We start from the raw sequence: 20,450 nt of genomic DNA, 5'->3' as shown, positions 1-20,450 counted from the left end.
ATGGGTGCTAGATTGTTGTTGTGTGATTGCTAGGGCATTGCTATGCAGTTGCTCAAATAAAAAGAATCCATCTTCCAGTTTCTGTGATATTTTGGTCACATTACGTTGTTTATAGCTGTGCGTAACATGCTGTCTGAACCCTTGAACAGTTCTGACATGTGGTAAATATAGTTTATGCATATGTGTGATAAGAATACAGGCCTCATAATACCAGTCTCTGTGTGTGTCTGTGTTGTAGAGACTGGAACATGGTGTTTAATAACAGTAAACTGATATTCCTGCTTACTCCCGAGGCATAACAGATATAACTCCCATGGCTTCTTATTTACATATTACATCCCTGTGCCCCAAATACACATGGTCACATGAATATAATCTCAACATTGAGACATTTATTTCCTGTATGAAAGTCTCTCTTTTACATGATCTTTTAGCTGGATGAAGGAAAAAAATAATGAATCAGTTTTGCTCACATCACTAATTGGCAAGTGAATGCAAACATCTTTTTGGCATAAAAACTTTTGCCATTGCTGACGCTGCTCGCTTTTTCCATCTGATTCTCTGGCTCACTCTTTGGCAGTGTGAAAGAGCTCAGCTCTGTTTATCCGGGCGTGACGTGCAGTACTAATAACTCAGATCTCAGGCAAACAGCACCAGTACCAGTACTTTACATTTAAAGTCCGTGTTTACATTTATTCATTTAGAACATGCTTTTATCTATCAACGAACACTTATTTGCTTTTTTACTACAAATTTTCTTATTATTATCAAGCATGAGTTCTAAGTGCACATTATTCCAAAATTTTCATTTGTATTTTAAAGGGATATTGCAGTGTTTATTATAAATTAGTTTTTCCATACACATTTTTTTTTTTAATTCATGTACCCTTAATCAAGGCATTTAGTGACTGTGACATGACATACAGCCAAGTATGGTGACCCATACTCAGAAATTGTACTCTGCATTTAACCCATCCAAAGTGCACACACACACCATGAACACACCCGGAGCAGTGGGCAGCCATTTATGCTGCAGCGCCCGGGGAGCAGTTGGGGGTTCAGTGCCTTGCTCAAAGGCACCTCAGTCATGGTATCTCAGTCGAGACTCGAACCCACAACCTTAGGGTTAGGAGTCAAACTCTCTAACCACTAGGCCACGACTTCCCCATTTTCTTTTTTATTATAATACATTTATATTAAAGGGTTAGTTCACCCCAAAATTAAAATGAGCCCATAAATTACTCACCCTCAAGGCATCCTAGGTGTATATAACACTCTTCTTCCAGATGAATCCAGTCAGAGTTATATTAAAAATTGTCTTTGATCTTTCAAGCTGTTTAATGGGAGTCAGCGGGTGTTGCAGTGCTTCAGTCCAAAAGGAGTGAAATTAAAAGCACCCACCCATAATAAAAAGTGTCTGACACGGCTCGGGGGGTGAACAAAGTCCTCCTGTAGCAAATTGATGTGTTTTTGTAAGAAAAATAACCATTATTAATTAATATAATTAATTAACCATTATTATTAAAACTTAATAATCTCTTTAGTCTAGCTTGCACCAACTGTTGTAAACTGAAGCAGTTCCAGGCGGATGAAGTATGAGGCCATCGTTGCGCATGTGCCGCTCAGAAGTGATGAACGTGGAAACACAGGGGAGAGATCAAAACAAAATAAATGGTCATGAATTAGAAGTCCAAAATGAGGATTTTTAAAGAAGAATGTCTGAGAATTTCGATATAAGCCAAGAGGAGACTGGTTTTCCTTTGCTACTGTTAACAAATGTTGGTTTTCACGAGATTCATAGGCGCAACGCCGACCTGATCAGCACGCAGATGCTTCAGTGTACAAAAGTTGGCACAAGCTAGATTAAAGTGATTATTACATTTTAAATATGGTTATTAATTTATAGTAGAAATAGATTGTGAACGAACTTACTGATTGACACTCCAGAACAGAAGGGGGTGGTAATGCACCAATAAGATGGATGGCAACCGCAGTTAAATAAAGAAGAAGAAGAAATACGGTCATTTTTCTTACAAAAACACATCGATTCACTACAGGAGGACTTTGTTCACCTCCCGCTGTCATGTGATGACACTGGATTCTTCTGAAAGAAGAAAGTCATATACACCTAGGATGCCTTGAGGGAGAGTTATTTATGGGCTAATTTAAATTTTTGGTTGCACTAACCCTTTAATCGTTAGCATTCACTCTGATATGTCACAATTCATAGTTCCTTTTCAGGAACTCGAGCTGCGTCAAGCGCTTTGGGGAACGTCCCTGACGAGACCGACTGAATATCGTGTGCAATCTGTCCATCGGAAGGGCGGGACGTCACGGGCGGGGTGAAGTAGCGACCAGGAAGCTATAAAAGCACGTGCCGTGCAGCTGGCTTCAGCTTCGCGTCTGTCAGCAAGCGCTCTGTGTATGCATGTCAAAAGTCTGTCCCGTTGGTCCTATTTATTGTTGTCTGTCCCTTAGCCATTAAAAGATTGCTAAAACAGCTCAATATGCCAAAAGTAAAAGCAAAGACCAAACATATTAAGGGCAATTCCAAGCCCTTAATAGATTGTGTGTTCCTTCCTGCCCCCGCTACATTACGAGTGGGGATACACACAGTTTGTGCGTGGCTTGCCTGGGATCGAAGCACGCTGAGTCGGTTCTCGAGGGGGCCGACTGCCCGCATTGTGAACGATTGGCAATGCGGATGCTTCGATCCCGGAGGGCTCTCTTCGAGGAGGGAGCCTTCACCAGCGTTCCCCGCGGTGCTGGCCCCGCTTCTGCCGAGGCAGAACGGCTGCTGCACTCGTTGGGTTCGCAGGTGGATCTGTCAGAGGGAATGGAGACGGGCCAGTCCTTATCTCCTTCCTCATCTGCCAGATCCAGCGCCCAAACCCTGGGTTCGGAAGCACGCTCCTCGGTTTCTTCCCCCCAGGGTGAGGGATCAACTCTTCACCTCTCTTCCTCCGAGGAGGTCGATGTGGAGACGGTTGCTGGGGATTCGCCACCCCTGTGGCCCAGTATGAGGAGCTTTTGGAGGTGGTTACACGTGCAGTAGATAAATTAAAAATCCCGATCTCCATGATGAGATTTCGAGATCGTGGAATCACCCACATTCGACCCGCCTCTTTGGCCCTGATTCACTATATTATGGCAACGTGATGGGGCTGGGAGAGCGGGGTTATAGAGCGATGCCACGGGTTGAACAAACGCTCGCGGGCTATCTGTCACCTGGATCGGCATCGTCTCTAAAGGCTCGACATTGCCCACCAAGCCTCTTAGAGTTACATCATCGCTGGTGGGAAAAGGTTATGTGGCAGCAGGTCAGGCTGGGGCTTGCCTTCATACTATGGCAGTCCTTCAAGCTTATCAAGCTGACCTGCTGGGAGATATTGATGAGGGAGAAGGGATTAAGTCTGAAGATGTCGAAGAACTTAGAAAGACTGCTGATCTCTCCCTCCGCGCCACTAAAGAGACCGCTCGCGCAATTGGGCGGTCTATGGCAGCCTTAGTGGCCGCGGAGAAGCATTTGTGGCTGACCCCGTCAGAGATAAAAGAACAAGACACGGTCTGCCTCCTGGACGCCCCGCTTCAGCCTTCTGGCCTGTTTGGTGACACAGTCAATACTGTCGTCGACAGGTTCCAGGAGGCACGTAAACAGGCGGCGGCATTCCAGTATTTCCTCCCTCGTCGCTCTCGTGGTGCATCTGGGCGGGAGATGACCATGCCACATACCGGCTCCTCATACCGTGAAGCGCAGAGACAGAGTGTCGCCACTCGTTCTCCCCCACGACGGGACCGAGGGCCTCTGCGACGCTCTGAGTGGGGGGCTTTCAGGGCTAAGCTCGATTTAAGATCTGTTATCGAAGCCCGGAAGTCCTCGACGAAAAGATCCTGACGCCAGGATCTAGAGGGTAGCCCCTACTGGGGTAGAGCGCGGTCCACCTCATTATATGGTGCCCGCCTCACCTCAGTGCCCTCAGGAGGTCGGTCTGCCAACCCTGCCAGAGTTTCAGGGCGCAGCGGCCTCCAGCGAGCGCTGCTCCTAGTTATTTCCGCCCACGAGTGTAGCGGAGCTTGGATGCTAGCCACCCCTTCGGGGGCCTCTTATACCAGGGACAGTCTCGAGAGACTGATTCCCTTAGTTGATTATTTAGCAGCATGGAAACTACTGCCAAATGTATCTCATTGGGTCCTGCGTACAAAAGAAAAAGGCTACTGCATTCAGTTCGGTCATCCACCACCGAAGTTCAACGGGGTTACACCGACAGTAGTCGGCCCCCGGCAGGCTCTGGTTATGGAACAAGAAGTGAATACCCTATTAAGGAAGGAGGCCATTGAGGTGGTCCCTCCTCTAGACAGGGAATCTGGGTTTTACAGCCGGTATTTCATAGTTCCAAAGAAGGATGGGGGGTTGCGTCCGATCTTAGACTTACGTCACCTGAACCGCTCAGTTATGCCACTGAAGTTCAAAATGCTCACTGTCAAGCAGGTTGTAGCTCAAATCAGATCCGAGGACTGGTTTGTCACAATAGATCTCAAAGACGCATACTTCCACATATCCATCCTTCCACAACACAGAAAGTTTCTGAGGTTCGCTTTCGGGGGCAAAGCTTATCAATATCGAGTACTTGCCTTTGGCCTCGCACTCTCACCCCGCATGTTCACGAAATGTGTAGATGCGGCTCTGGTATCCCTCCGTATGCAGGGCATCCGCATTCTAAATTATATAGACGATTGTATGATTCTAGATCAATCAGAGCAGATGGCGGTTCGACATCGAGATGTCGTTCTCGCACATATGGGGGAGCTGGGTTTGAGACTAAACGCCAAGAAGAGTGTACTTTCTCCAGTTCAGAGAACCACCTATCTAGGCGTAGTGTGGAATTCGACCATGATGCAGGCACGTCTGTCTCCTGCTCGGATCGAGTCGATCCTCACATCAGTCAAGAGAGTCAAAGAAGGCCAGTCACTCACTGTCAAACAATTCCAGAGATTGTTAGGTCTGATGGCAGCTGCGTCCAACGTGATACCTTTTGGCCTGCTGTACATGAGACCCCTACAGTGGTGGCTCAAGTCCAAGGGCTTTTCCCCGAGGGGAAATCCACTTCAAGTTATCAAGGTCACGTGGCGATGCCTTCGTGCCTTAGACATGTGGAAGAAACCTTGGTTCTTGAATCAGGGCCCGGTGCTGGGAGCTCCTTGTCGCCGTGTAACACTAGCGACAGATGCGTCCCTCACCGGTTGGGGTGCGGTCATGAGTGGCCATCCTGCCCGCGGTCTGTGGAGTGGTCGCCATCTGACATGGCACATCAATTGCCTAGAGATGCTAGCAGTCTATCGAGCATTGAAACATTTCCTCCCAGACCTGAGAGGTCACCGTGCGTTGGTGCGCACCGACAACACATCAGTGGTCTCTTATATCAATCACCAAGGGGGGTCTGCGTTCACGCCCCTTGTACAAGCTGGCACACCAGATCCTTCTGTGGTCCCAGGGCAAACTCCTCTCGCTCAGAGTAGTGTATATTCCTGGGAGATTGAATGTGGGAGCAGACGAACTGTCGAGGCAGGGATAGAGGGCCGGGGAATGGAAACTTCACCCCGAGGTGGTGAAGCAGATATGGAGAGTGTTTGGCAGCCCAGGTGGACCTCTTTGCAACTCAGGAGACATCGCAATGTCCCCTCTGGTTCTCTCAAGTTCATCCAGCTCCTCTGGGACTGGACGCTATGGTACAGACCTGGCCGAGGCTTCGTCTGTACGCTTTTCCCCCTACCGCTCTGCTCCCGGGAGTTCTGGCGAGAGTACGCTGGGACGGGGTCCGTCTGTTATTAGTAGCCCCGTTCTGGCCGGGACGAGTATGGTTCGCAGATCTAGTCTCGCTCCTCGACGGCTCTCCGTGGGAGATACCGATCAGGACAGACCTACTCTCACAGGCGCAGGGCATGGTAATTCACCCTCGCCCGGAGCTGTGGAAACTGTGGGTGTGGCCCCTGAGGGGGCACAGCTCATAGAATACGGTCTCTCAACTAAGGTTGTTGAGACCCTCCTCCAATCCAGAGCTCCCTCTACGAGGAAATTGTACGCCCTGAAGTGGAACTCTTCACTTCATGGTGCAGAGGCCGCCAGCTTGACCCTGTTAACTGCCCAGTTGGTACAATTCTGGAGTTTCTACAAGCTAGGCTCTCTGCGGGGTTAACCCACTCCACCTTAAAGGTGTACGTGGCGGCCATAGCTGCTTACCATGTCCCTTTCAATGATCAGTCAGTGGGTAGACACCCCCTAGTTACACGTTTCCTCCGCGGTGCGCTGAGGCTGAGACCTCCAGTACGATCCCGTGTTCCCCCCTGGGATTTGGTTGTGGTTTTAGAGGCTCTTTGTAAAGCTCCATTCGAGCCAATACAAGATATCTCAGATAGACATCTGACACTTAAAACTGCCCTGTTCCTGGCAATCACCTCACTAAAGAGAGTTGGAGGTCTTCAGGCCCTTTTGGTGGCCCCTACTTATCTAGACTTTGCCCCTGGTATGGCCAAAGCATTCTTATACCCTCGAGCGGGTTATGTTCCAAAGGTTCCCTCTGTTACACCACAACCTATCGTACTGCAGGCCTTCTGTCCTCCTCCCTTTCGTGAGCCAGACCAGGAAAAGCTAAATTGTATGTGTCCAGTGCGAGCACTGGACGCATACGTCCACAGAGCTGCCCTGTGGAGAAAATCCGACCAATTGCTTGTTTGCCACAGTCCTCCTAAAAAGGGTTCTCCTGCCCCCAAGCAGACCCTAAGTCGTCTCCTATGAGTCCTCTGGTCTTCCCCTTCCTTTGGGAGCCAAGGCTCACTCTACTCCGGGTATGGCGGCCTCTAAGGCCTTCTCAGCAGGTGTGTCCCTCTTGGACATCTGCAACGCTGCGGGGTGGTCCACGCCCTCTACATTTGTCAGATTTTACGACCTTGACATGCGAGCCACTCCGGGCTCTTCTGTTCTCTCGCCTTAGCTGTGCTCTTCGGATACACACTAGGCAGGGATTTGGAAGTCTGGCAGCGTGGGCACATCGTTCCCCAAAGCGCTTGACGCAGCTCGAGTTTCTGAAAAGGAACGTCTCAAGGTTACGTATGTAACCCTGGTTCCTTGAAGGAACGGGACGCTGCGTCGCAGAGCCATACTCCCGGCACCCCTGCCGGCGCTTGCTTCCCTACTCGAAGCTGAAGCCAGCTGCACGGCACATGCTTTTATAGCTTCCTGGTCGCTACGTCACCCCGCCCATGACGTCACGCCCTTCCGATGGACAGATTGCACACGATATTCAGAGTCGGTCTCGTCAGGGACGTTTCACCAAAGCGCTTGACGCAGCGTCTCGTTCCTTCAAGGAACCAGGGTTACATACGTAACCTTGAGACGTTTTCTAACATCCATAGAACTGCAATACAATTTTGCAACCTATTTCAAGCCACAGATATTTAGATCACTTCTAAAAAGAAGAAAGACAACAATATCTGAACGAACTACAAGTTTTGGGCACTTGTTATCCATATGCAGCACCTATCGCATTTCTGTCAATTTTTTATGGGGTTATGCATTCTTTCTGTATTTTGGTTTCACCAAATTTCTTGAGTCTTTTTCTCTAATTCAATAAAAAAATTTAAAATTAAATTTTTGAATTTTTGAAAAGTTGTGAATTTCAATAGTCCACTTTAGACATTCTACTAACTATAAGTAACTTTGTAACTATATGTCAACTAAATGTCAACTAATTCTCATTAACCCTCTGGAGTCTAAGGGTATTTTTGGGGCCTGTATGTTCTGTCAGGTTTGTCACTGAGAGGGGAAGAGTTACAAGAAGGAATGTGAGGAAAAAATAAATGTATATAATTTTATGTTTGTAGTTTATTTAGAATATATTTAATTATCCCACAACATAATTTAATACCCACTTGCGAGTGCAGTTAAACAGTTTATTAGGAAAAATCAAAGCTGACTTTCAAAGCTGAATTTTTTGCATCATTACTCCAGTCACACAATCCTTCAGAAATCCTTTTAACAATCTGATTTTCTACAAAAAAAAATATTATTATTATTATTATTATTATTATTAATGTTGAAAAGAGCTGAGAATATTTTTTCAGGGGATAAATTGAAAGAACAGCATTTTTTGTTACATTTTATACAGTTACATTTATTTGTTACATTTATATTATTTACATCAAGCTTTTGAATGGTATAGTAATGTATATTGTTATAGAAACTTCATAATGTTTCACTTCATTATACATTTAGTCAGGAATTATAGTTTGAAAAAAGTCTTAGTAGGAAAATGTTTACACTTTATGTGAAAACTAGTACAAGTATATATATATATATATATATATATATATATATGTATATGTATATGTATATGTATATGTATATATAAAGAGACTTACTCATGTTTATGATCTCTGCTGAATAAAGCGCTTCATTCTTTTTTTTTTTTTTTTAAATCCAAATCCTGAGGTCCAAACCACATCTTTTTGGGGTGAATTATGTCTTATTCCTCTCATCGCGAAGCAAACAGTAAAATAAAAAAACTTGAAGAACAGTCTCGCTGCGTTGTTTTCTGTTATGGGTGTATTCAAGGCGCTCGCTTCAGTGAAACATTAGAATCTGAATAGAGCGTTCAGCGCGGGGGCGTGGTCACATTAGAAGATAATGAAGGGAGACGTGCAAAACGGACATCGCGTTGTTTTCATATGGATTACTTTATCACAGAATATCTGTTTTCGGCGGCATATCTTGTTTAGTTTAAAAGTAGACATGTCAAGCTTTCTATAGATATCTCTCTCATGTCTCTTCGTTGAGTATTCACTGAGTTACAGTTCATTTTAATGATGCGTTTGTAAATGAAGATCAGCACAGACAAAGGCTGCAGACAGCACACCTTGTTTGTTATCTTTATTTTATAAATGCACAAAGTTTTGTTGTTGTTATGTCTGCATACAAAAAAAGTAGACCCTTTACAGATCCGATTGATGTATTGCTCTTATCTGTACGATCAAACCTGAAAGTGTAATTTAAGTTCTTTTCGGGGTTATCAGGAGAAAATGCCTCATAACGCGTACTGTATACGCCATAATCGACTCCAGAGGGGTTAATTTGCAACTACATGTCTACTAACTCTCAGAGTAGACTGTTAGGGTAGGTTTAGGGTTAGTGTTAGAGGTAGGTTTAGGGTTAGGGTTAGTATAAGTTGACAATAAGTTGACAAAGAAAGTGTTAGAAGATATTAAGCAGTCAGTCTACTGATATTCTACTAACTGCTAGTTGACATGTAGTTGCAAAGTTACTTAATGTTAGTAGAATGTCTAAAGTGGACTATCGAAATAAAGTGTTACCGTGAATCAGACTACTCTGGTCGTCCTCGTTGGTTTTTGCATGCAACCTTCAAGGATATAAAATAACACTATAAAATAAGATAAAATGGTTAAAACTATATCAGATAAGTTGTTGATCTGCGTTTTTCTGTAATTATCTAAATTGTATTCTGCGTTAACATGTTAAAGTTTGCAATGAAAAGTAGTGAGATCTTTTCTTCGAATATTTAGAAATACATTCAAGAGTAACAGATAATAGAAAGACAAAAATTGTAATGCGAGGACTTGGTTTAATTTATCGGTTGTTGATTGAGTTTTGAGATGTGGGCGTGGCACTCAGAAGTGGAGGGAAGATGAAGGGTTTAAGTGGTCTAATTCTTACATATGTCACCAGAGAGAAGTCAGTAATTTTCACTGGAATGCCCCATTATGACTTCTTTGATTAAGCATTAAAAATAAAACTAACTAAATAAATACAATTAACATATGCACAAATGAATTTTATTTATCAATCGATAATATGCATTTAGAATAAAAGTGATATTTCATTTCATGCCCACTTTAAAATTGCAGGGATTATAAACAGGTGTTTGTTGATTCCCGAAATGGAAGGGGATTGTGAGTTCCTGGAGTTTGTACTCTGGCAACTCAAGCACACTGTTCCCGGGGGGCCGTGGTCAGGTGGCAGGCGGTCTTTTTCCGTTGGTCTCCCTCCTTTTTTACTGTTTGTTCTGCTGCCTGTAGAAGGGCTCTTTTGTTGTCCCTCTGTTGTACAGGGTCTGATTACCTCAGCACCAGCACAAATTACCATAGAAATACACCCCCTTTCACTTCTATTGTATCCCACCCCAGCTGGGAGCTCCTAGGGCATGAGGAATGCCGAGATCCTCTGAAACTGCCTCAAGTGTTACCCCAGTCCTGCGATGACCTCACACAGATCAGACTCGCGGACCCTGTCAGGCCGCGAGAGAGGGGTGGGTGTGTGTGTGACTGTGTGAACGCACACAGTCAGAGGCAACTGGATCGTTTCAAACACTGTGGACAGGGCCGTAGTGGACATGTGGAAGAGATCGTGCTGTTTGGAGTTTACTGGATTGAGGAAGTTTGGCTTCTGGGAGTAAAAAAGGACAAAGAGGACTTGTAAATATTTTTGAAGCTGGCATGAAGATGAAGGATGGAGTTGGCTGTTCAGTGTAAGAGATCTTCTTTATCGTCGATGGGTATTTCTGGTTTGATCATGCTGTCTTAAAACACGGAAGTGGTAGGGAAGCCGAAGTGTGAGAAAGATGATATCTGTGTCCATGTGTTTGAGTTTACTTACAAAACTGTCACCAGAAGTTTGATTGAACTTTTTTGGGACATCCTTAATAATTAAAGTAATTTTTTTAAGGGTCAGTTTTAATACTGCAAAATTTCTAATTAGATTTGTACAAGTGTGTTGTGTTCCCTCATCGCATGTTTTGCTGACCTGTTAACTTGTGGTAGTGTTCAGCGTGCTAGTGAATTGCTTTATTGTGTAAGAGGCAGAACAGATTTGGGTTTGTTTTTAGGACATTTCACAATTTAATGGTGTAAATATATCATTGTGTGTGTTTGCAGTTCTGTGGGGCTGATTTTGGGGGGAGGTGGTATCCAGGGTGATAAGCAGTGGGGGTGGGGGTGTCAATGTTGGAATGCTGTGCTCCTAATCTCTCTCCTAACCTGCATTTACAGCATAGTTGAATGTTGCCCAATTATGTGGATCCTGGGCCACTTCCAACAGTGGAACTAAATCTGATTCAAGACTCATCATACATTCTGGTTAGGGTTTGTTCTAAACTTTTAACTTTAAACAATTAATTTATTGATTTAATTCCGCCCAAACAGACATCCAGCATTCAAAAGAACAAACAGACATTCAAACTTGCTAGAAATTACAAAAAAGTGGTAACCAAAAAAATCTAAATTAACTGGTTTTAATTATTAAATATTATTTATATTATTTAACTGAAATATTATTTATCCGAACCAACCTGTATACATCGATTTATACAAACAAAACTAATTTCAATGGGTGAGATAACTTAAAAAAAAAATTTAGTGTATACATTTTTTTCTCTATTTTTTAATACATTTATAATTAAATGTTTTGCCATTTTTGCTTTATTCAGTATACACCGTAAAAATGATTTCACACTGTACAAACAAGATCAATGGCCTAGGTTTAGCAAAATAATAATATTTTAAAACAGTAGTTTTTCTACTTCAAAATGTCACTTTTAATTCAATGCATTACTCATTACTTCTTTGTAATTGTTTGTGAAATTTTTGTCAATGTACAAAATGGGATGGCATTAACTATTATTGGTCATATTTCTTACACTAATTTGCATATTGTATTGAGATGGTCTTTTTATGTATTATAGATTCCTTTACATAAAATAATTTATTGCTTTTATTGTAAGTATTATACAGAAAACTATATGTATCTTTTAATCTCATGTCAGTGTGACTGTAGTCTTCCTCTTCCTCTATCTGCATTCTGGTCTTCCTCTCTCTCTTTCTGTGACCCACTTCACTTCTGCTCCGTTGTAGAGTTTGAATCATTCTTGTCAGAGATGCATATTAAAAACAGATATATGGTCATCATGAGCGGGCTACAACATATGGTCTTGATGTTCTCTAAGTGCCTTGCTTACATCTCTGGACTTATTATTATATAATCTAAACAAAAACTGCATGAATCTGCAGCCATGAAAGACTTCGGGAAGTGTGCCAGTGATTGTTGCGGGATTGTAGGATCAGTTGGGGCCGTTTTGGTCAGATCCAGCCATTCATTCTTAATTCCAATATGAAATCAAAATGTACTCCATTTACTCTTATTCCCCATGATTCATCAGTGCACATGTTTTTTAAAGAAAAACTGGAAACATGATGAAAGTAAGATAGGTTTTTGAATGCCATTCATGTTGACTTTTGAGGGTCAGTGTCTCTCTGAAGGGTGTAGTAATTCTTTCTTTTGCTGACAGGTGAGGATGCGATGACAGGAGACACGGACAAGTACCTGGGACCGCAAGACCTGCGCGAGCTTGGAGACGACTCCCTCCCTCAGGAAGGATACGTGGGATTCAGTGTTGGAGCCCGTACGGCCAGGTAATGTACCTTCACCACACGCAAAAAGTGACGTATAAATATTAGTATGAAAATTATTCTTCATCTCTTACTGCTGTACACAATGGAAAGCTGTTAAGTGCTACTAAACTTGAATAATATTTAAGGATTTATGTATTTAAGCTGCATATAAAATTTCCATCAATTAGAATTCAAACCCCACAAGTCATGAAGTTATGACAAATAAACCATACTCTTAACATCAAAAATAATGCAGTAAGTTGTATTGGCATCATTGCTAATTTCCTAGTTAAATAGTTTAGGATTAGAAAACATTATGTATTTGGGCAACACCATTCCACAATATCTGTATATTATCTGTATATCTGTATATTCCTGACCAATGTGACTGTTATTTTTCCCCTGTAAAACAAAATTAGATGTCTTGAAGAACAGTAACTCACAATAACTATGATCTAAATGATGTGGTTTCTGAAAGGAGAGTATTCAAGGCCGCGGCACCCAGCTTTAGTTCCTGATTCCTGTCTTATCTAGAGGCTGTACTGTACACTCTTTATTTACATTGCTTGTTGGCCGCCTGCTGTCATCTTTTGATTCAGTACCTTGTGCTGTTGATTGAGAAGGCCGTAGCTAATGTTTAACCTACATGTAATTCGCTTCAGGGGATTTTCCCTCCAACAAACAGAAGTTTGACAGCATTCAATAATCGAAAGGGTTGAGTGAGATTTCAAACTACTGTAGGAAATTACTGTACCAGGAAATTACAATCATGTTCAATAACAGCCCTCAGCATTTGACACTGTTAGGACGCTTTTTTATCGAATGACTTCACATTTTTGGTGGAAAAGCACATTTTATCTTTTAAAAGTAAACTATGTCTCAGTGAAAATGAGAATCATGTGCTAGAAATGCTTGGTTTGGTTGTAATATGTTGCCATGTGATTCTCTTTTTGGCTTATTCTTTAAAGGGGTCTTACAATTTTTTTTTAGGATTCATCATATTGTTTTTCGAAAGATATCTGTAATTATTTTTTATTTATCAGCATCATGCAGTACTGGATATTTTAAATGCTCATAATTAATTAATCATGGGCATTGATTAATCAAAATGTTAATATATATTTTAATCATTTTCTTTATATTTTTCCAAATATGTGTGTATGTATATATATATATATATATATATATATATATATATACATATATATATATATATATATATATATATATACATATATATATATATATATATATATATATATATATATATATATATATATATATATATATATATATATATATATATATAAAGTACAGACCAAAAGTTTGGAAACATTACTATTTTTAATGTTTTTGAAAGAAGTTTCTTCTGCTCATCAAGCCTGCATTTATTTGATCAAAAATTTTCTATTTGAATATACTTTAAAAAAATAATTTATTCCTGTGATGCAAAGCTGAATTTTCAGCATCATTACTCCAGCCTTCAGTGTCACATGTAACATCCAGTCTATCACATGATCATTTAGAAATCATTCTAATATTCTGATTTATTATGAGTGTTGGAAACAGTTCTGCTGTCTAATATATTTGATGAATAAAAGGTTAAAAAGAACTGCATTTATTCAAAATAAATAATAATATATATTCTAATAATATATATTTTCTTTACTATCACTTTTTATCATTTTAACACATCCTTGCTGAATAAAAGTATTGATTTTATTTAAAAAAAAAAGAAAGAAAAAAAAACTACTGACCCCAAATTACTGACCAGTAGTGTATATTGTTATTACAAAATATTTATATTTTAAAAACATAGCTTCTTTTTTTTTTTTTTTTTTTTTTAACTTTTTATTCATCAAAGTATCCTAAAAAAGTATCACATGTTCTGAAAAAATATTAAGCAGCAGAACTGTTTCCAACTTTGATAATGAATCATCATATTAGAAATAATTTCTAAAGGATCATGTGATAATGATCCTAAAAATTCAGCTTTGTATCACAGAAATAAATGATAATTTAAAGTATAATAAATTTAAAAACAATTATTTTAAATTGTAATAATATATCACAATATTACTGTTTTTTCTGTATTTTTGATCAAATAAATGCAGGCTTGATGAGCAGAAGAAACTTCTTTCAAAAACATTAAAAATAGTAATGTTTCCAAACTTTTGGTCTGTACTGTATATATAGTAATATTTTAGTTTTTTATTGTATACATGCTTTGTGGAATAAACTGGACATTCTTTGTGTCTGTTCCTTTAAGAAACATTCTCTTTGGATGTGAAATGAGATACAGCACTGTGTGTGTACTTGTGTCATGGGAGTCATGGGATTCAGGCACGGGACCTGGAATTTTGCAAGGATTTACAAATGTAGCAGCACCATAAACATAACTGTATGATCATAAAGGTTGAATGTTCAGGCACAAATGTAGTGCTGTTCAGCTGTCATACAGAGAATTGAGATGTAGGCAGACTATATGATACACACTTTAGTGTTTAGGGAATCCTGTCTGTTTCCCTTTCTCTACATGTGCCAAATATCACACCCTAATGGATTAAAGGGTAAAAAAAAAAAAGTTAATTATTATGTGTGAAAGTACAGCACAATGCAGCCCCATACATGAGAGTCTCTCTCATTCAACCACTGCATTTCTGATTTGTTGCCTTCAATTTCCTCTGTTCTTCCTCTTCCATTCCATAGTCCTAAAGTCAGGTAAGAGGGCATGATGCTTCCTATCCCTTATCTCGAGTCATTCTAAACCCATGGATCATTGTCGTGTACTGTGCTTTGTACATCGTTTTTCATTTGATGAATAATACACATTCTTGCTGTCTGTGGACTATGGTTTCATTTCAATTTTAGGTTTGTGTTGACAGTTTGGTGTGTGAACCTGATTTGTCAAGTTTTTATTGATTACTGTAAACATTTCAGTTTGTTCCCCTCGACTCCAGTCACTCTTCCAAATAGTTTCTTAATGTAGCTTCCAGGGATGCATGAAGAGCCTCATCAGCTAAATCAAATTTCATCCATTTAAACATGAAACAGATTCTCCTTTGGCAGCTAGGCAATGTGAACTGAGAACCCGCGTCATATTTTTTTCTGATTGGGCACAGCCGTTGGAAATAGCACGCGCATGTTAGCTCAGTTTGCATTAATGCACCTGGCCTTACTGCAAATAGAAATGAAAGCTAAAGTCAAGATACCATAAACAACTTCCAGATCTATTTTAGCTTCGGTGCAGTTTTATTTCATTTTATATAATTGTCCATTTGCTAGCTCCGCTCCATTATTTACTGTTACTCACAAACACTATTTACAGTTACTCTTAAACAGCCCCATATGAATTGTAGAGTCAAATGTGCTCAAAAAGCAGGGAAAAAAGCGATGGATTGAAATATGCTGGAATGAATTGCCAAGCTGCATAACTTTATAATCTTTTCGTTTATCAGTATTGTCTGATTTTGGATGTATTTCGGTGTTGTTGCATATTTATTTGTGATCATTACCCTTTATTTTTATATTCTGCCTGTTTATTTAGGAGTGTAGAAGTAAAGAGTAGAGTAAAGAAGTACCATGTTTATTTTCTCCAACTATTATAAGTCCTCCGGCAATAAAATGTGGTATTTTTGGTTAATTTCTGTAAATCTCTATTTTAAACTATCCAAACACACAGATCCTTCTTAGATTTACTTTATACAAGAGCAAAAGTTTGTCTAATAATGTGTTACTACTTAGTAGGAGTTGGATTGGTCTGAAACATTTTAAAGTAGGGTTTAACAAAGGACCAATTGCATATTTTTAAAATCAGTCTGGCACACATTTGTGTCTCATTCATTCAGTCATTATAAATATTCACCAACATATTTAAGATGCTGCACATCTGTTAATTATTCTCTAGACATCTATTCTCCTGTTTTCTCTCAATGTCTAACCCATCACACCACTACAAATGTTTTGTGGGTTTGATCTTTGTTTTGGCTATTGTGCATCAATTTCCCTGGAAGTTGCATGCAATAATGAGTGTTTTTGTTTTCTTTTGTGTGTGTGTGTGTGTTTGTGTGTTATTCACCGTCACTCCCCTGCACTGTATGGTATTAATGTAAATGCCAACAGCCTGCGCTCCTTCAGTTCGGATAGGTCCAATACACTCAACCGAAGCTCCTTCACCCGTGACAGCATGATGATCGAAGAGATCCTGGCACCAAATAAAGACACGGTACGCCCTGTTTCTCCTTGAGTATTTAGATTTTGATTTATTGCTTTCTGTTGAGTCTTTTATATCATGCGGATTTCAAATCACGCTCAGCATCCCTTACGCTAAACTAGATACTTATTTCAACAAAGAAATACAAGTTCTGTACTAACAAAACGAGTACCAGTGGTAGTGAAGTACCATAATACCATGAAATGTGACTACAGTAATTATTCAATATCTTTGTATAGAGCAAAAGATTAGAATAGTGTTATACATAAATGCACTTTAAAAGAATATACTTTCTGAAAGTGTGAACTGATTGTAATATGTATGGACACTTAAGCACATCTTTATATGTAATTTCATAATTACTTTAATTGTATGCGAAATATATTGCTAAATGTACTGACAAGTATTTATAGTAACTAAAATATAATTGTGGCATATAAAAGATAATTGTGACATATGTCATTTCTATTTTATGTCATGTATTTAAATATATTTGTAATTACACATTTGTCATAATGAAGTTGCAATTTAGTATATTTAAAATATATTAAAATAGAATATCAAATAAAAATGTCAAGGACATTTCAGTTGAAATTATAATCCAGTACTTTCCATGTTACTTTAGTATGTTAGTCAACACATCGAAATGGTAACACTTTACCTAAGCCTTTATGTACAGTATAATGCATTATAAAGGGTGAATTGAAGGGGATAATGCATTATAATTATTCATAATGCGCATTGTAATACATTATATCTTGTCATACATTTTAAATGCATAGTGTAACAATGGATTGATAAGTGTTATAATGTATTAACTGTGGTTACAATTATTCATGAGATGGATTACAAGGTGTATTACAAGGCATAATTGATACATTAAAACTACATTTATAATGAATTATACATAAAGGCATTAAGTAGTGTAACCAAATGCACTTTTTAAAAGTATAGTAAGAAATGTGTACTTGAAGTGCACTCAGGTGGCCTTTTATTTAAATTCAATTAAATCAATTATTTTATTACAGCACTGTAATTGTATTCACACAGTAAAAGATTTGACAAGGGTGAAAAAAAAATCCACTTTATTGTTAAGGATCTTGAAGTCATTTTGCCTATCACTGTTGATCAGCGCATTTGTAGTTATTCAGAATCTGTCTCTTCTCTTCAAACGCTTCAGGGGGTCTGTAGAGAAATCCCTAACCTTGTTGAGACTCATTATAAGGTATAAAATGCATTGAGGAATTCTGCATTGTTTCACAATCCACAACCCAATGCAAGCAAACGTGAGCTTTGCTCCACAAGATTCATTTGCTGTTCTTTTATGTTCGGCTCTTCGGGCCAGATTCTTTTCTTTCTCTATCTGTTGAATTTTTTATAGCTTAGCTTTTCACATTGTTTCGGTTGTTTTGGTCTTGCATCAGGGGTTTTCCTTCATTATCTTCCACCTTCTATAAATAATTCTCCTGCATGTTGTTTTGTTGATTGTGACTGTCCTTATCAACTACAAGACGAGAGGATAATTGTGTGGTTGAGCTGTTAGTTGCAGAGAGCAGAGTCTCAGTCTCATATGAGAGGACTGTGAAAGCACAGACCGTTTACTGTGGTTCACCACAGAACCGCAGTGAATGGAAATATGAGTAGTAGGTTGAGTTCTGAACAAGCTTGTTTTGTGTTTCAGCACCTGGCTTTATCAAAAGATTACAACGTAGACTCAATGAGACGTTATAGCTGGACGCCGGACACTCTGGACAATGTGAACCTGGTCTCCAGCCCCATCCATTCAGGGTAAAGCCAACACTACCATTACTATTCTTATACTTAGGGTTAGTGATTTGAATGAACCATTAAACAGAAGTATGAAGGCCCTGATAATACAAGGTTGCTTTTGGTTCTTTGCTTAGGGGTAAAAAGAAGTTTGAAGCATCTGACCATAGGGATGTGGAAATGTTTGCACCAGCTAAATTCAAATTTAAAGACCATTTAAATTATGCTTATTTATATAGCCATTTATACAATAGATTGCTTTAAAGCAAACAGTTTTATAAAATTAAATATGAAAAAGTGTCAATTTTGGTTTCATGTACAGTACAGACCAAAAGTTTGGAAACATTACTATTTTTAATGTTTTTGAAAGAAGTTTCTTCTGCTCATCAAGCCTGCATTTATTTGATGAAAAATACAGAAAAATGTAATATTGTGATATATTATTACAATTTAAAATAATTGTTTTTAAATGTATTATACTTTAAATTATCATTTATTTCTGTGATACAAAGCTGAATTTTTAGGATCATTATCACATGATCCTTTAGAAATTATTCTAATATGATGATTCATTATCAAAGTTGGAAACAGTTCTGCTGCTTAATATTTTTTCAGAACATGTGATACTTTTTTAGGATACTTTGATGAATAATAAAAAAAAAGCTATGTTTTTAAAATATAAATATTTTGTAATAACAATATACACTACTGGTCAGTAATTTGGGGTCAGTAATTTTTTCTTTCTTTCTATTTTTAAATAAAATCAATACTTTTATTCAGCAAGGATGTGTTAAATTGATAAAAAGTGATAGTAAAGAAAATATATTATTAGAATTTTTTTTTTATTTTGAATAAATGCAGTTCTTTTTAACCTTTTATTCATCAAATATATTAGACAGCAGAACTGTTTCCAACACTCATAATAAATCAGAATATTAGAATGATTTCTAAATGATCATGTGATAGACTGGATGTTACATGTGACACTGAAGGCTGGAGTAATGATGCTGAAAATTCAGCTTTGCATCACAGGAATAAATTATTTTTTTAAAGTGTATTCAAATAGAAAACTAATATTTTAAGTTGTAATAATATTTCACAATATTACTGTATTTTTGATCAAATAAATGCAGGCTTGATGAGCAGAAGAAACTTCTTTCAAAAACATTAAAAATAGTAATGTTTCCAAACTTTTGGTCTGTACTGTAGAATGACAACTTCAGTTTCTACAGTAAAACAGCTCTCTAGTGTTTTCGATTGACTAAACAGAATTATGTAATCGCCACAGACCAGTGCTAGTTCAAAGGTGTTTACAAGCCTGAGCAAACCTTTCCAAAAAGTGGCCTTTTGAAAGCAGCAGGAATATTAGGCTGCTGTCACTTTAAGACCTATGACACATGCCTTTTCTTTCTCAAGTGTTTACATTCACTTAAGACAAAATCAACTGTGCTCACGATGGTATTTTGACAATTTTGTGGGTATTTGTCCATTCAAGCAGAGGAAGATGCGAAAGAGAACTCAATTTATTATTCTCACACTGTATGGGAGGTGGCTTTTTGTGATAACAGCACATAAGTGTCAAATTGAGTTATTGAATTATTGAGTCAAATTGAATATTCTTGAATTTCAATGATTTAAGATCACATTAAAATGTGTGGAATTGATTCAATAACCAGAATCAAAATGTACTTGTCTAATAAAATACACAGTTCTCTGAATTTTGGAAACAGGTTTAAATGGAACTTTGGAACTCAGTTGTCTTTTCTTTTCTTTTCTTTTTTTACCAGATTCATTCCTTCTCTTCAATGTATTATAATAGAGACAAAAAAAATTCATTAGTACAGTTCGTTTGATCTTTTTTTTTCCATATTTCCACATTTATGTCTTTGCAGCCTTTCTCCCTCACTCCTTCAGTACGACATCAGGTGATGGTTGATCATGTGATCACAGTTTTTCCTCCCTGTGTTTGTGTTTTTGCTGTTCTTATCTCAACTTCAAGAGAAACGCAGCCCAGGCC

The 20,450-nt window shown here is 38.9% G+C and overlaps 1 protein-coding gene across 18 annotated transcripts in view; it reads left to right on the top strand.

Moving 5' to 3' along the window:
* Nucleotides 1–20,450, top strand: part of LOC132121271 (ankyrin-3-like) — a 115,766-nt gene that overhangs the window by 61,545 nt on the left and 33,771 nt on the right. For 12 of the 18 annotated variants that reach the window (XM_059530508.1, XM_059530506.1, XM_059530515.1 and 9 more), the window contains 3 exons: nt 12,351–12,474; nt 16,576–16,678; nt 18,348–18,454. In XM_059530508.1, coding sequence (XP_059386491.1) covers nt 12,351–12,474; nt 16,576–16,678; nt 18,348–18,454 — 334 coding nt within the window. Of the gene's footprint in view, nt 1–12,350; nt 12,475–16,575; nt 16,679–17,846; nt 17,892–18,347; nt 18,455–20,325; nt 20,359–20,450 lie in introns of all 18 variants that reach the window. The other 6 variants (XM_059530507.1, XM_059530512.1, XM_059530502.1 and 3 more) reach the window with 2 other exon arrangements.

The sequence above is a fragment of the Carassius carassius genome, chromosome 39, assembly GCF_963082965.1.
Source record: "Carassius carassius chromosome 39, fCarCar2.1, whole genome shotgun sequence".
Classification (NCBI taxonomy): domain Eukaryota; kingdom Metazoa; phylum Chordata; class Actinopteri; order Cypriniformes; family Cyprinidae; genus Carassius; species Carassius carassius.
The sequence above is the reverse complement of the archived record's forward strand: the minus strand, read 5'-3'. Positions and strand labels throughout refer to the sequence as shown.